At 39.9% G+C, this 13967-nt stretch overlaps 1 protein-coding gene across 1 annotated transcript in view; it reads right to left on the bottom strand.

Moving 5' to 3' along the window:
- Positions 1–338: 338 nt before the first annotated feature.
- The window catches only part of MTX2 (metaxin 2), a 21694-nt gene continuing 8065 nt past the window's right edge, over positions 339–13967 (bottom strand). Inside the window, exons 3-9 of the mRNA XM_010139263.1 lie at positions 8662–8734; positions 5684–5760; positions 4835–4927; positions 4084–4122; positions 3555–3680; positions 2841–2917; positions 339–849 (exon numbers count right to left, since the gene is read on the bottom strand). Of these exons, the coding sequence (XP_010137565.1) occupies positions 639–849; positions 2841–2917; positions 3555–3680; positions 4084–4122; positions 4835–4927; positions 5684–5760; positions 8662–8722 (684 nt within the window). The 5' untranslated portion in view covers positions 8723–8734 and the 3' untranslated portion in view covers positions 339–638. The remainder of the gene's footprint in view (positions 850–2840; positions 2918–3554; positions 3681–4083; positions 4123–4834; positions 4928–5683; positions 5761–8661; positions 8735–13967) is intronic.

Genomic DNA, 13967 nt, shown 5'->3' with positions numbered 1-13967 from the left:
CAAATGTGAACAAGAAATAAAAGCAGGGGCAGAACATATATAAGAGGCATTGACAGCCAGGAGCTACTTTGTCACAAAATAAGAACTCACTGAATAAAATCGCATCACTTGCGTGCTGCAGAGCTCCAAGACATTTTTGTCACCCAACTGCTAAATGAATTTTGCCTGAGGCAGGTAAACTTAAGATCTCTAATGAGTCCTTTCATTCCCAGCTTAATAATTCTAACTAGTTTACCATACAGGTCTTCCAGGTGTCCTGCCAACAGGATCCCACTCACTAACTAAAAAGACATTAATTACATAGACATAAAACTTAGTAAGAAAGGCACTGAGAAAGATCAGAGAGAAACTTTTTGAAATATTTTATTTTTTTCAATACAGATAGAATATTTTTCCAAGGTCACTTTAGAGTAAGTGTCATACAGGCTATTAAAATGGAAGTGCCATACAGACATTTCAGGTTAAACATGCACTGTATATTCTACAACACAAAAAAACTGCAGTAGGAGTTTTTTCTTGCTTCAGAATGATTTGGCAGCTTCAAAAAGCTAACACACATTTCCATCCTCAAAACCAATTCACTGAGCAATAAAACCCCAAACTGAAACGCAATCCACCCCAACCACTGAACACTACACTTATCTCAGTAAGGACCTCTTAGCAGACCGGGCTGCAACACTTGTAGAGCTGTCCTTATCGTGACCCTCAAAGTACTGCTGCTCTATTCGCCGACAAAAGGCTGTCAGATTACTGTAGTTTTTCACTTTTTCAGAGAGTTCATCAGTGGTTAGTTGAGTAGTAAGGATTGTGAACAGATGTCCAAATACCAGAGCATCTAATTCAGTTGGTCTGTTAAAAAAAAAAAAAAAAAAAAAGCACAGGTATCTTGGAAGGCAAGTCCTGCTCAAGAAAAACCCTGTGTTCTGAATAACTTTTAGACAGCCATGCGATCTAAGAATTGGGAAGAACTCAAGCAACACTGAACTTATCGAATGAATGAAAACTGTGTATATAGGCATACCACTAGTTCACAGTACGGCATCTTTCTTTGCTTTTGGTATCTTGGAAATAACGCTTCTTAGAAAGGGAAGAGGTACTCATCCAATATCAAACCATGATCCACCTTTTAGTTCTCTAACAAGGGCAAAAGCTTATCAAGTCTTTTGGGGTTTTTCTTTTTCCTCTGCAGATTTAAATTTTAAAAATCCCAGATATTATCTCACAAAGAAAAAAAAAAGGGGGGGAATGGGGGGAAGCATAAACTCTCTATTCGTTTTTTGTACTTTTCCATAGTGAGGAACTATTCAACCAAAAAGAAAAGGAGCTCCAGGGTGACAGCAGCTGGAAACATCTTTTTTTGAAAGGGGACTACACAGAAGAAAACAGGTATTTTGTGAACCAGTGGTTTATTGAATGTTTTCTGTCCTACCTTATCTTAAGTACAAACCTTCTAAATTATCATCTTGGACCTTTGTATACAAGTAGCCCACGTGCAAAAAAAAATTTCTTTTCAAATATATTAATAGCTTGAGTCCTTCTTTACTAGTGTTCAAGGTAAGCAGCATGAGGGTTTTCTAACCAATGTATTTTTTGCCTTTCTATTTGTGGATCACTAAGAATTCTCCAGTGGAGGAGTGCACCCTTGTATAACAAACTTAAATCTGCCAGCAGCAGGCTGGTTTTTTTATTTACCTCCAACAGACTCACAGAAGTCACAGACTGAAGAATACTGGACTAAGAACATATACTTTCTTAGTAATATTTCAGACAGCAAGAAAGCTTAGAGGCTGAAACTGGACCAAGAAAGCCTGGTTAACAGACAATAAAAACAATATCCCCTAGCTAGAATTCTTCACAAATAAGAGAAAGAAAACTTAGGAGGTACTATGTTTAAGAATGATTTGAGAATATACAATTCAAATTTGTCTTCTAGAATGCACATTTCTGTATCTACTCAATTTACACTCCTCACTGATCTCAACTTGGAAGGGGCAAAGACACATGCAGAGAAGTAACCAAGACCATACGCTGCCTTTTGAATACATCTCCCTGTCCAAATGTAGTTAACTGAAGAACAGCCCTGAGCACATCTAGCCTGGTCCACACACAGGAGACAAGACAAAGCTAATGTGATGTTATTTAAATCCATGGCATTTCCAAAATACTGAATTATTGGAGAGAAATAAAAAAAAGAAGAAATAAAAAAGTCTTTTGCAATTGGAAGAAACTGGTGAGAGCAGAGGACATCCCATGAAGGCCAGGCAGTTATTTTTTCTCCCCTGGGAATTTGAATCTTAGTTTTCACTTTGCAACTGATCCTTTGTGGAAACAAGGCTAGCTTCTCCCCCAGCTCTTACAACTCACAGGCACCCTCACACTGATTCAGTTCATTCAGAACTGCCCCTGGTGTCAGGGCGGCCAAGACAAGCTGCCCTGGTCAGGATGACATGACATACATTCATTCCCCTGTACCTAGTAGAGAATGTTACCCAAGAAACACAAGTAAAGCTTTAAAAGTATAATTTTTAATAGGAAACTAACTGCATAAAGGTGCATATCTGTGGCCTACCTAAGTTGTGGTAGATCCTGTAGAGAAGACAAGGAGGAGTAAAACTAAATCACAAATAGAAAACAAAACAACAGAAACTTACAGAAACTTCCCTTTTAAAACCTTTTATTACTTATTTCTGCAATTCCATGTTTATATTCCAGACACACATTTATATTTCCACAACTAATCACACAGCATTAAAATAAAACATGGGGCTTCCATATATATATATGCATTTATATCTATATCTCACATTCCTGAATGTAATATTCAGTAAAGAGTAACTTACTGCTTATTGAAAAAATATGGTTGTGTTCCTAATCTCTGGGAGAGAGCCTGACAACATTGATCTACGTCTTCAAGCACCTACCAAAACACACGAGAGATAAAAGATCTGTATTGTCAGGAAATACCAACATCGCAAAAAATAACCTCCTTACTCTATTTGCATTGACAGTGGGAACAAGGAACATACAAGGTTGGAACATCTAAAGCTGTTAAAGTCAGTCAAACCTACACACTAGGCAGGTAGCTAAGTGTTACTTTATCTAACATTTGACGACAGGCAATTCAGATTAAGTGCTTCCCATAACATTTATAACTTAGTTTAATGAAAGGTACTAACTTATACCTCAAAACTGCTTTGCCAGGGTTTTTTTTTAAGATTTCTTGACAAGGGAAGCCGCAATCCTGCAAAGCGTGCCTATTAACGCCGTACAGGAAGTGGGGGTCATAACTTACAACCTATTTTCAGACTACGGCCTAAACTAACATCACCAGAGATGTACACTCATGGTAAAACATCCTTCCTCCCACCCCATCAGGCTGCACATAATTTAAGATTTACTACTGATTAAGGCAAATACCTGACTCCAGATAAGGTTTAAGTACAGAATGTATTTTTTACTATATCTGTTTCAAGAAAGTGTTACTCTCTAAAGCCTTTAAAAAAAAAAAAAAAAGAAAATAGGGTCAAGAAATAAGCTTCACTTTTCATACCGACCTGTTCAAGTGTCTTTCCAGCCCATCCAATGGCTTTCATCTTTCGCCTTACCTCCCACTGCTTCTGGTAGGACAAAATGCGGTTAAGAGGCCACGGGTAAGGGGAGCCATACCTCGGGTGAGTAATCTTGGTTTACAAACAGAAAGGTACTGGGTTATCATATAAGAAAATACAGATACCTCTATGCACGAAATAGCTAATATTCAAACATTTCTATCAGGAAGGGGGCTATAAAAGAGAATTGCGTGATATGCTGTAATTATTTGCGTAGATTTTATAGTTGGCAACAAAACCATTTAAAACTATTACTTCAGAAATATATACAAAACAGTTATCTATTCTGCAGTCAGCTACCTCCAGTAATAACAAACTTCCCTAAAATGTATATGCAAGCGAAATTAAAGTGAAAAGACTGTATCATTAATGGTAAAAACCTCAATGTTTCATTTATGAGTAGGGACTTGCAGTTGTGAGCAAAAGTGTTTTCTCATTAAATTTTAATTAAGATAAATGCTGCAGAACCACTCACCTCCTCTACTGTAACATCATCGCACCACTGCAGATAGAGCTGGGAACAGAGAGAACATTTACTAAAACTTCCTAATAAAGGAGAATACAGAGATAATCATTTCTCACTAGTAGAATTTTCTTTTCTGTATTAGATTAAATTTCCATTTCATTCCTCTGTTAGAACTCTGAATGTAGAAATTAAAACTGGAAGCCAAAAGCCCAGTTGCTAGTCCTTACTTTGCCAGCACCAGCACTAAGCTGAGGCCGAAGGCCAACTCCCATTGCTCAGACTGCACGCAACCCAGCCCACGGGTCAGCAGCCCTCAGCTCCTGGGCCACCTGCAGGCTGCCAGCATTTCCAACACTGTCCCCATGCTGGGACGGCGTCACATTAACCATCCACCAACACAAATCACAGGGGATGCCAGCCTCACACTGGTCAGTGAGCACACACGCTGTGGAAGGCGATAGCCAGGGAGTGCCTGGCCAGCTGTGGGTTGGGGTAGGATCCCAGGAACTGCTGGCATTTTCCGCTCAGTTCCTTCTACAGCCACATGACACACTTCATCAGGTGGGGGGAATCATACATGTGGCTGGTGTCTACAGGAACATTTCAACAAGCAATCCGTAGATAATTCCTGCCTCCTTTCCCCTCCAAAGCTGATGACGTCATCTACGAACAGCATTTCCAATATAGGGAAGAATCCTAAAAAGCTTTCTTGCCTGCAGTCACTTATGTAAATGTGTGGAGTTACTATGGTTTGCTGTACCTCTGCTGTCAAGAGCATATTATTGACTAATTCCATATAGGCTTTCATCTCCGCTTTTTGGACCTCATCCAACCCATCACTGAGAGAATGGCCCTAATGGGAAAAAGAAAAAAAAAATAAGATGCACATGTAAGAAAGAGTATTGGAATATTCAGCAATGCCTGACCCAAGGACCTCTGAAGTCAATGAGCTCTGGCTCAGATGCTGATCTCTTACGTAGTTCTCTAACAAATTACATATGCAATTTTTACACACTGTATCCTTTAGAATTAAAAAGAAATCATGGTAATGTAACACAGCTAATCTACAAGAAACGCAGACTGCTATCGGTTATAGATGAACACAGCTGGAGCACACAGCCTCCTGGTTAGTGTATCTCTATGACAAGAAGTAAACACAAATTTACATCTGTGCTACAGCTTTATCAACTGCTCAGTGAAAAAACAGCCTTTTTTAAAACACATGGGAGGGTTGGGGAGCGGGGAAGCAAAGGCAAATTTGAACAGTATGTAACACTTTGGGATTTAAACCAGTCAGTTCTGGGCTTAAGAGCTCTGAGTCCCAGAGACAGAGCATGCAGAAAAACAGTCTCAGAAACTGGCATTGGTATGCAGCTATCCTGCAGAGAATTTACTTATAGGGTTTGAGTAGAAAGACAAGTAGAATGACAAAGGAAAACATTTCCACCAACAAACCCCTACTCCAGGATAACTTTCTTTTAAAAGGGCACTATATTTCTACAGTTTTCTAGCAAATGAAGTAACATTCCAGAGAAGCACACCAAATCAGCATAATGCCAAGCAGGATTAACATGCTATTCACTAACTGATGAAAACAATGTACCATTACCTTGGCTTTTACAAACTGGACTATGGGCCCAAGTTCAGATACTACTTGATTTCCCACGTGAATAAAGGGTACTTTGCCTGTAAAATGAGAAATGTATTTTACTAAGAGCATTTTATACCTATAAAACATCATTTGCCATTTTCAAAGCAACTAAATACTGCAGGAACACCTACCTACACATTGGTGGGTTTTTTCAAATAAGCACAAGTAAAGCTCTAGCATACGTAGCTCGCCCAGCAAACATTTGTAATAACAGACATCTTCCTCTGGTTCTTCCTCCTCCCGAACCTCTTCTACGTGCCATACTTGCAATTGTGTATTTCAAAGTTACTGAGTGAGATTATTGACTTCTATTGTAATAATGGATTTTGCTTTGCTGAAAAGACTTAATTCAATGTTTCTCTGAAGTACAGCTGGGAAAACCCAGAAAAGCAGACAGAACCTTTGGCTATTTTTATGACACAATGCATTCCCACCCTCCCTTCTAACCCACTGGTGGGGAAAGGGCTGCTTAAAGGATGACAGGCAATATGGCGCTGTGCCCAGGAAAGCAAGTAGGGGAAGTGCAAATGCACAATCAGCAAGGCGAGGTCCTGACTCTCCCTCCTCCAGTGCTTCATATTTCCAACAACTGGCCCAGCCAGCTCCTGCTGGCTGCCCCAATCTTCACTCTCTAGTTGCGAGATATCATTTTAGCAATCCCATGGTCCTGGGGTCAGGAAGAGGTTCCTGATACGAGACTCACAGCTTCACAATCTGGGGGGCTGGGAGAGAGAAGGAGCTTCATCATCATCACAGAAGTAAAATGGGATTAAAGCTTAATACTAGTAAAGCTCACTGGTGTGAAAGGCTCCTGAGTCTGTAGACACCATTCTTCTCTGCTTGGTAACTTTTCTTACACGCAGAACTGAACCAAAGCTTTAATGCAGGCTTGCAGTTACACACAGCAAGCCATGAAGCATGACAGAAGTTGCCTTATGCCCCTTTTCCCAGCTCTCAACACATCACTGAGGGCTCCTGCTCCAGACCAACCTAACCAGGTTGCTTGTCCTGCAGAACTTCATCCAAGTGCAACTGACATATATTTAAGACTGAATATTTTAGGATTATTTACATGATTGAAATAATCCATAAAATGGAGGTAAATGCTGTATATTTTGCATTACTGAAAACATCCTCAAGTCCAAAGGCAGTAAACAAGCCTGCCCGGTGCAGTGGAGCACAGCACCCTTTTACCTTCCTGCTTCTCACTGTGGGCAAACTCTGCCCTCAATAGACAGCCCAAAGAGCAAGATCAGTACCTGCCTGACTCCAAATACATTATTAGCTGAATGTTATCACTGAAACGCAAAAAACCCACTGTTCAGCCTGGCTCCAACACCTGTTTGTTCATGCTAACAGCAGATTCAATCATGGGTTTTGACATGGGATTCACCTCCCACTGGCTTGATCAGCCTAAGGGTAATAAATGAAGTGCATCATGAAGTGCAGACCAGCAAAGGCTTCATCCGCACCCACGTGCTGCATGCTACAGAAGGAAACACAGGCCTCTCTGTGCTGCACAATTCGGTGGCTTCAGTCAGGCTGTACTTCACGCACCAAGACAATCCTTTGGTATGGTACTTCTGACTCCCTCAGGATGGGTTTCGTCATCACAATGACTATGAGATAAATAACCTTCCCCTCAAAAAATTATGAGATGCAGACCTTTGTCTGTTGCTGCTGTGAGACAGAAGGTGGTGGGGAGACAGAAGGGAACAAAAGAAAATCCTGACTGAATTATCATTAAAGAACCAATATAAAGAAAGGAAATGGGGCAAGTGAATAAAAATGACGACTCCAGGAGAAAAGGCAAAAAGAATACATGTGTTTCTACCTACATTTAAAATCGAAGCAGTATCATTTTCCCTCTTGTGCTCCTTGTTTTCAGCAGAAGGAAGTGTTCAGACCCAAATTACAACATCAGATGCCAGCAAGTATAGACATGGGGTGCAAGCAGCAGAGAAGAGAAAGCATGCAACTGTCACCAGTCCTACTCCTGCCCATGCCAGATATTCCTCTGTGCATGGATTCAACATTTCTAAGCTACCTTTATTTCCTCCTGAATAATTCATATTTCGCTGGTTTTTCGCTGCTGCCAAGCAGCTGTTTTTTGAAACCCAGTGTGATTCCACTGCTTTGACCAAAATATCAGTAGCAGCAGCAACGGAACCCATATAGCTGGCAGACGTATACTGACAGGCACTGCCATGTGGCAGTCATCAGTCAGAGACAGGTAATCAGTAAATAAGTACCTCATCACACAGCAAAACTTTGGGACAGAGTGCAAGGATTGCAAGACTTTCACACCCTGCATTCAGCAATTCTCTCTGCTTTTTAAACGACCTCCTGAAGGCACCCTTTGGACATTTTAGGCAATCAGTCTCCAGCAGGAGGAAGGCTCTATAGCCTTCTAATATTAACTGATTGTTGGTGGGTTTGGATATTTTTTCCAGACAGAGTATTAAAGTAAGATATTGATTTGCCTGTTACCCTTAACAGGGGTAACACACTCTTCAGTATTCCCCTGCATCAACATCCTGGCAATCACCTCCCAGACAGGGTAACAAAAGATAATCTTTCTCTTGTGTTGTTTCATCCCAGCAATGGGAAAATACAACAGCATTCACTGGAATATTCCCTGGATGCAGAGTAAAAGCCACTGTTAGAAACATGGATCTTTCTGCTTCAGGACACAACCACTCACAGGTATTTGAGACACTTCCACCAGGCACTTGAACCGTCTGAACACTTTATACAGGTACTGTATTCACAGGCACAGTTATACGTGGTGCCAATGTTACTTTGCCCTGGAAAGCAGGGGGAAGGCAACCCACACACTGTAGCACTGACTGACTGTTATCAGCAAGACAAGGCGTAGTTGCCATGGTACCAAAATGGAGGTATAACATAGTAATCTAAATGAAGGCCACACTTACCAGATGGGGACATGTACTCAGCATTTGCCCTGCAAACCACCCGGATTGGCAGATTGCACATTTGCAAAAAGGCCTGGAAACAAAGAGTCGCATTTAAAACCATTAATACACGAGTGACAAACAAATGTGTTCTTCTCAATACATTTGACTATGTTTTAGCTAGTTCACAGCACCTGTTTATGAAGTATACCTCCTTGCATACTGCTTTTAGGAAGAAGGAAGGGTAAGTAAAAGAAAAACAAGGGGTTTTTAATTTCCTTAAACAACTGTTTATCATAGTCATTGACTGGAATTCTTCTATTGAAGTTTCATCTATTTTTACTCTTTCTGCAAGACAAGCAAAGAAGCAGTATCTGACAGACACTATTAGCGCTGTGGCTGTACAAAACTAAGCGATGTTTTGCGCCCCGTAGTACAAGGTCACGTTGTGTAACATTGCAAGCGCATATAGCACCTTCCCATATTATATTTACAATGGTTGCCAGACGTTTTGCTCTACGATACTGTTAGAGCACAAGTCTACATTGGGAGAAAGTATTTATTATCTTTAATTTATGTGAGTCGTGAAGAGTGTACGTGATCAATTTACCATTTCTTTTTATCTGTAACCTTAGATTCAAAGCATTTTCAGTAGAATACCGACTTTTGTCAGCACCTGCCATCACCACAAAAACCTTAGTGTGTTTCTGTTGAAATAACAAAATATCAGGAAAAATAATTGCAATTTGGACAGAACTCAGCAACTAAGGAACCTCTTAATCTCTAGAGTTTCTCACAACTCAAAGTCCTATTATTTGTTTTGTCTTTGCAACTAGACAGGCCACAATTCCAGATTCCAAATTATACCTGTTTAGCCACAGTGGCTTGAAATGAGAAATGTCTACACCAAGGCGGCTACTGCCATGAAGAAGAATGCTGCTCTGACATGGCGCTTTCTACACGAGCATCCTGCTACCTCTTCAGATTGCAGGACCTGGCAGTAAACTGCACTTTCATAGCTTTAAATGCTCAGATGCTGTGTCACAGACACAGAATGTGTCTGATGTCACAGATATCACCTTAACGTTGAGACTGATACGTCTGCACTAAATGAGACCAGAAGGCATGAACTAACAACTGGCATCAGCTCTGTTCCTAACTTTGTGAAGTATCCATCAAGCAAACAAAAATAAACCAAACAGCCCCTCTCCTCTCCCCTGCCCTCTTCGAATTCCTTTATTCCCAAACCCTAAACCAATCCAGGAGGGAAAAAAGCCAATTTTGGTCCTTTTCCAACCAAGTACAAGAACTGCACAGTCCACTACGACAGCTAGCTCTTGCAGTTTTAGATGACCTAACTCAAATCCAAATCCCAGTTTAAAGCAAGGAACTATGGTCACAAACCTCTGCAAGACCAAGTCTCACAAGACAGTGATTAGGGCTGACAAGAGCCTGTCTCAGAACTCTGGAGGCTCTGCAAAATCCACCAGAAACCTGGGTTTCTACATCTTTAGATTTCCTCAGCCTAAATCTAACTCAAAGCACTGCTTGGCAGCCAATTACTATACATACATATGCAGAGAGAGTGAGCATGAGAGATCACAAGAGAGCTAAAGAGAGGGTACTACTCACAGTCAATGTAAGCTAAATACAGCAGGTCCTCCACTGATAGCCATAAACTGGTCTCCAGAGTGCTTCACCCCAACTAGAACCTCTATCACTGTTGAAGGGTGCAACTATCACCCAAAGAAAATACAAGGCACTGGCCACATTTGACAGCACCCTACTTTCTAAGTTTGTGTGCCCATCAAAGTCCACCAAAAAATCAAGGCTCTTGCTGTCTCAACAACCCAGACTCCATTCAAACAGTAAGAATACCCAAAGGCCTAATTCTTAAACAGGAATTTAAGGCATTGGTCTGCCTCTGTCCTAGATCTCTTCCTTTGCCTGCTGGCTCTGCAGGACTTAGCAATGTCCAGGCTGTTCCAGCTACTGCTATATGCATCATATCTTCTCCACAAACTAGAGCTTCATATGCAATTTGTTTCGAAATAGTTAAGAGATAAGAATGCACAGACTTCAGTTTAGATTAAATACATGCTCCTATGCCATTGCTGGACATGATCTAACCCACCAAAAACATACACTCTTAACACAACTGACACAGACTTTGTTCTTGTGAAAGCTCTTAACAACATCATCTCCACAGTGCTGTGCTGCAGTGGAACTGATGGCATCGAACAAGGGTTCCAAAGAATTTCATTGTCTTTGGGTAGAAGGAGTGGAGTGAACTTTTACCATACTGCTTAATCCTTAGCTGTTGAATTTAATCTCAACAATATGTGAAGTTTCATTTGATCTAGGCTTACCAAATGAACTTCTTTTGCAGTAAGGCACTAAATTAACTCTGCAATTCCGCATTAAGCTAGAGGTGAATTTTGTAACTGCCATGTACTACTCTCATTGCAAGATCAGAAGAAAAAGCCTCTGAACTGCACTGTAGTTAGGGCAACACAGGAATAACTAAAAAGCTTGTAAGTGAAGAGACAAATTTAAGCAAAAGGAGGAGAATCAGAGAACTATTGTTATTTTTTTGTATCAGCATGTCAAAAATGAGACACGCTGGTACAGAACACGTAGGTTACAAGTTGCTTCAGCACTTTACTGCCTACTGTACATCAGCTCATACATAGTACAAGGTTTTTCCCAAAAATTAAGTCTGTGACTGAAAAACAGCATATAGTCTCACCATAAAGGCTAAACTATAAATAAAATCTTTTCAGTGTAAAAAGTTGAGACAAGTTTCCACCAAAAAATCTGAATCTGACTTTTCTCTCTCCTCCTCAATAAACATGCATAGACCAAGGAACATCAACATTTATTACATGTGGCAGGGAAATTCTACCTCAGTCTCTGGCCTAGTGCAAAGGGGATTGAGAATGCATTGCCATTTTAGTATCTCAGAAATGCAAACATGCTGGGTCCATGTGCTTTTTTGCACTTTGTAAGGCAAAGAGAAGAGGGAAGGTTGAACTAGAATTGAGTTCTAATATAGGAATAAATATTAAAAAAATAAAAATGTTTACTACTCTGCATAATAAAATGCAGATTCTACAAAGCTTAGAAATAAGTCAGTCTACCTTCGATGCAGTTAAAAAAAATTTTCTAAATCTAAAAAAAAAAAGACCCTGAAGTAAATACAAAACCACAAACCTGAAAAAACTTCTTTGGAATAGTCATCTTTAGTTCTGATGAACATTTTGTACATGAAAGACCAGGACTGAGCTCAAGAAACAGAAGCGTGATTCAAGATTAAAACTGGGCAAGTCCATCTGGTTCCATGTTCACCTCAGCAGGCCTCCTGCGAGGTTCAGAAGCACTGACCACTGAAGCTGCCTCTCCAGCAGCCTTTCAAGGCTTGTTCCAGCAACCCCCTTCAGCATCCACAGGCCAACACCTATTCCACTTCAGTCTTTGTCTATATTTAGGATTAGCTTTAAGATGAGTGGTGAAATAGTAACGAAAGACAAAAACAAAAGAAAACAGAACAGTGAAAAAGTTGAAGACAAAATCACTTAATGCATTACAGTAAAACTAAAAAGAAGGAAAAAAAAATTTAAACTGCTATTACACATTTAAAAAGACAGAAGCCTAGAGAATTAAAAGACCAGTATTTTGGGCTGTAATTTGTATCTAAAGCATGACCTTTCCAGTATTAAGTGCTTCTTAAATATTGTTCTGCAGGAGAATGCAGGAAAGCTCCACCATATGAGAGAAATTTAATTCTTATTGCATCTACACTGAACTAATCTTTACCTAGAGAAGTAGTCCAATACCCACTTCTTAATTCAGCTTAAGCTAATGGTCCACTGGAGAGTCTTCAATCTGACTAAAAAAAACCACATCAACCGATAAAATGAGACAGTACTATCTCAAACTATGAGGACTTAGCCTAAGAAATAAGTCTTACAATTTGCATTGCTGTGAGAGCACTTACATTCTTTCATTGATGTAACTGACCGGCTTTGGAAATTATTAGTATTAACAATACAGGTGAGTTTGGCTTTTCAAGCACAGTGAATGCATTTCATATTTACGGAAATTATGGGTTTTTTTAGAGTAAGAGATGGACAGAGATTGTGACCAATGCATTCTTATAAATATCCACTTGCAGAAAACCTTTTTTTTTTTCTGATGCATTCAACTAAATAAATTAGATTTTAGACCATACCTGATGTGAGACAGGAAGTGGCTTGAATTGTTACTAAAATATTTGAAACTGACACAGATCAAAGAAATCCTACAGAAAGAATATAGGACAAAGCAGCAATTTTTCTAAGTCTTTATCTCATTTAACGCTTGAGCCCAGTGATCAAGGGAGGATTTGTTCCCTTTTTGACCACTCATGTAGAATGTCAAGAACCAGCACATTTGGTGTGCAGATGGTATCAGACTGCCATGGCTTCCAACTCTGATAAAAAATGCAGTGGAACATGGATTATTCCAGCGCAGAGTATCTCATTTCCCTTTGGGCACCTCCATATATAACTTCAGCAGGCAAGTAAACCCTTACTTTCTTGTAGAGAAACCATCAGCAAATGCAAGTAAGCTCAGTTCCTCTGAGTGCTTTTGGAGTGAAAGGTGAGAGACTAAAGGCTAAAACCACCCCAGTACAGTTCTGCTGAGATTTATGAAGATATCAACACCCCTTCAAAGACACGGCATCAAAAGCTGAGCAATCTGGAAGATCAAGGGCCCAGGCTTATTCTAGTACATCAGAGATTATTGTTAATGTCGTAACTTAAAAAGGGACTGAAGGGAGCTAACTGAATTCCAAGTGACACACATAAGCTAGTTAATCAAGACCTTGTGAAAATTCACCTAAAAATTCTAAGCGAGATAGTTACAGTGAAACTAGAAACAAGACACCTAAATGCGCACAGCCTGTCATACCTTGTAAAGATGCTTGTAATTCCAAAGAACAGCATTAAGTTTTGTGTTCCTTTCTCCTCTGGAAAAAAAATGTCCTAGCACAGAATGAAGAGGATGACTTTTGTAGGCCACAACCTGAATATCCTCCAGCACCTAGGATTCTCATGCAATAATACTACTGCAATAATACTACAGTTCTTCAATAGTTGTTCTTCAAGAATAGGAAAAAAAAAAATTAGCTCTCATATCTGTAGTAAAACTGGCACACATTACTTCACCTGAAGTTTTCCAGTCCAAAGTAACTGTGAAGATGTTCACTTAAAATGTTTACTGACACTTTGAAGAAAACCCTTCCAAACAAACTCTAAGCAGAGAAAGGCGAACTGAATTCCTGC

This window comes from Buceros rhinoceros, unplaced genomic scaffold (assembly GCF_000710305.1).
Source record: "Buceros rhinoceros silvestris isolate BGI_N320 unplaced genomic scaffold, ASM71030v1 scaffold6057, whole genome shotgun sequence".
NCBI classification, from domain to species: Eukaryota; Metazoa; Chordata; class Aves; order Bucerotiformes; family Bucerotidae; genus Buceros; species Buceros rhinoceros.
This window is presented reverse-complemented; position numbering and strand designations above follow the sequence as displayed.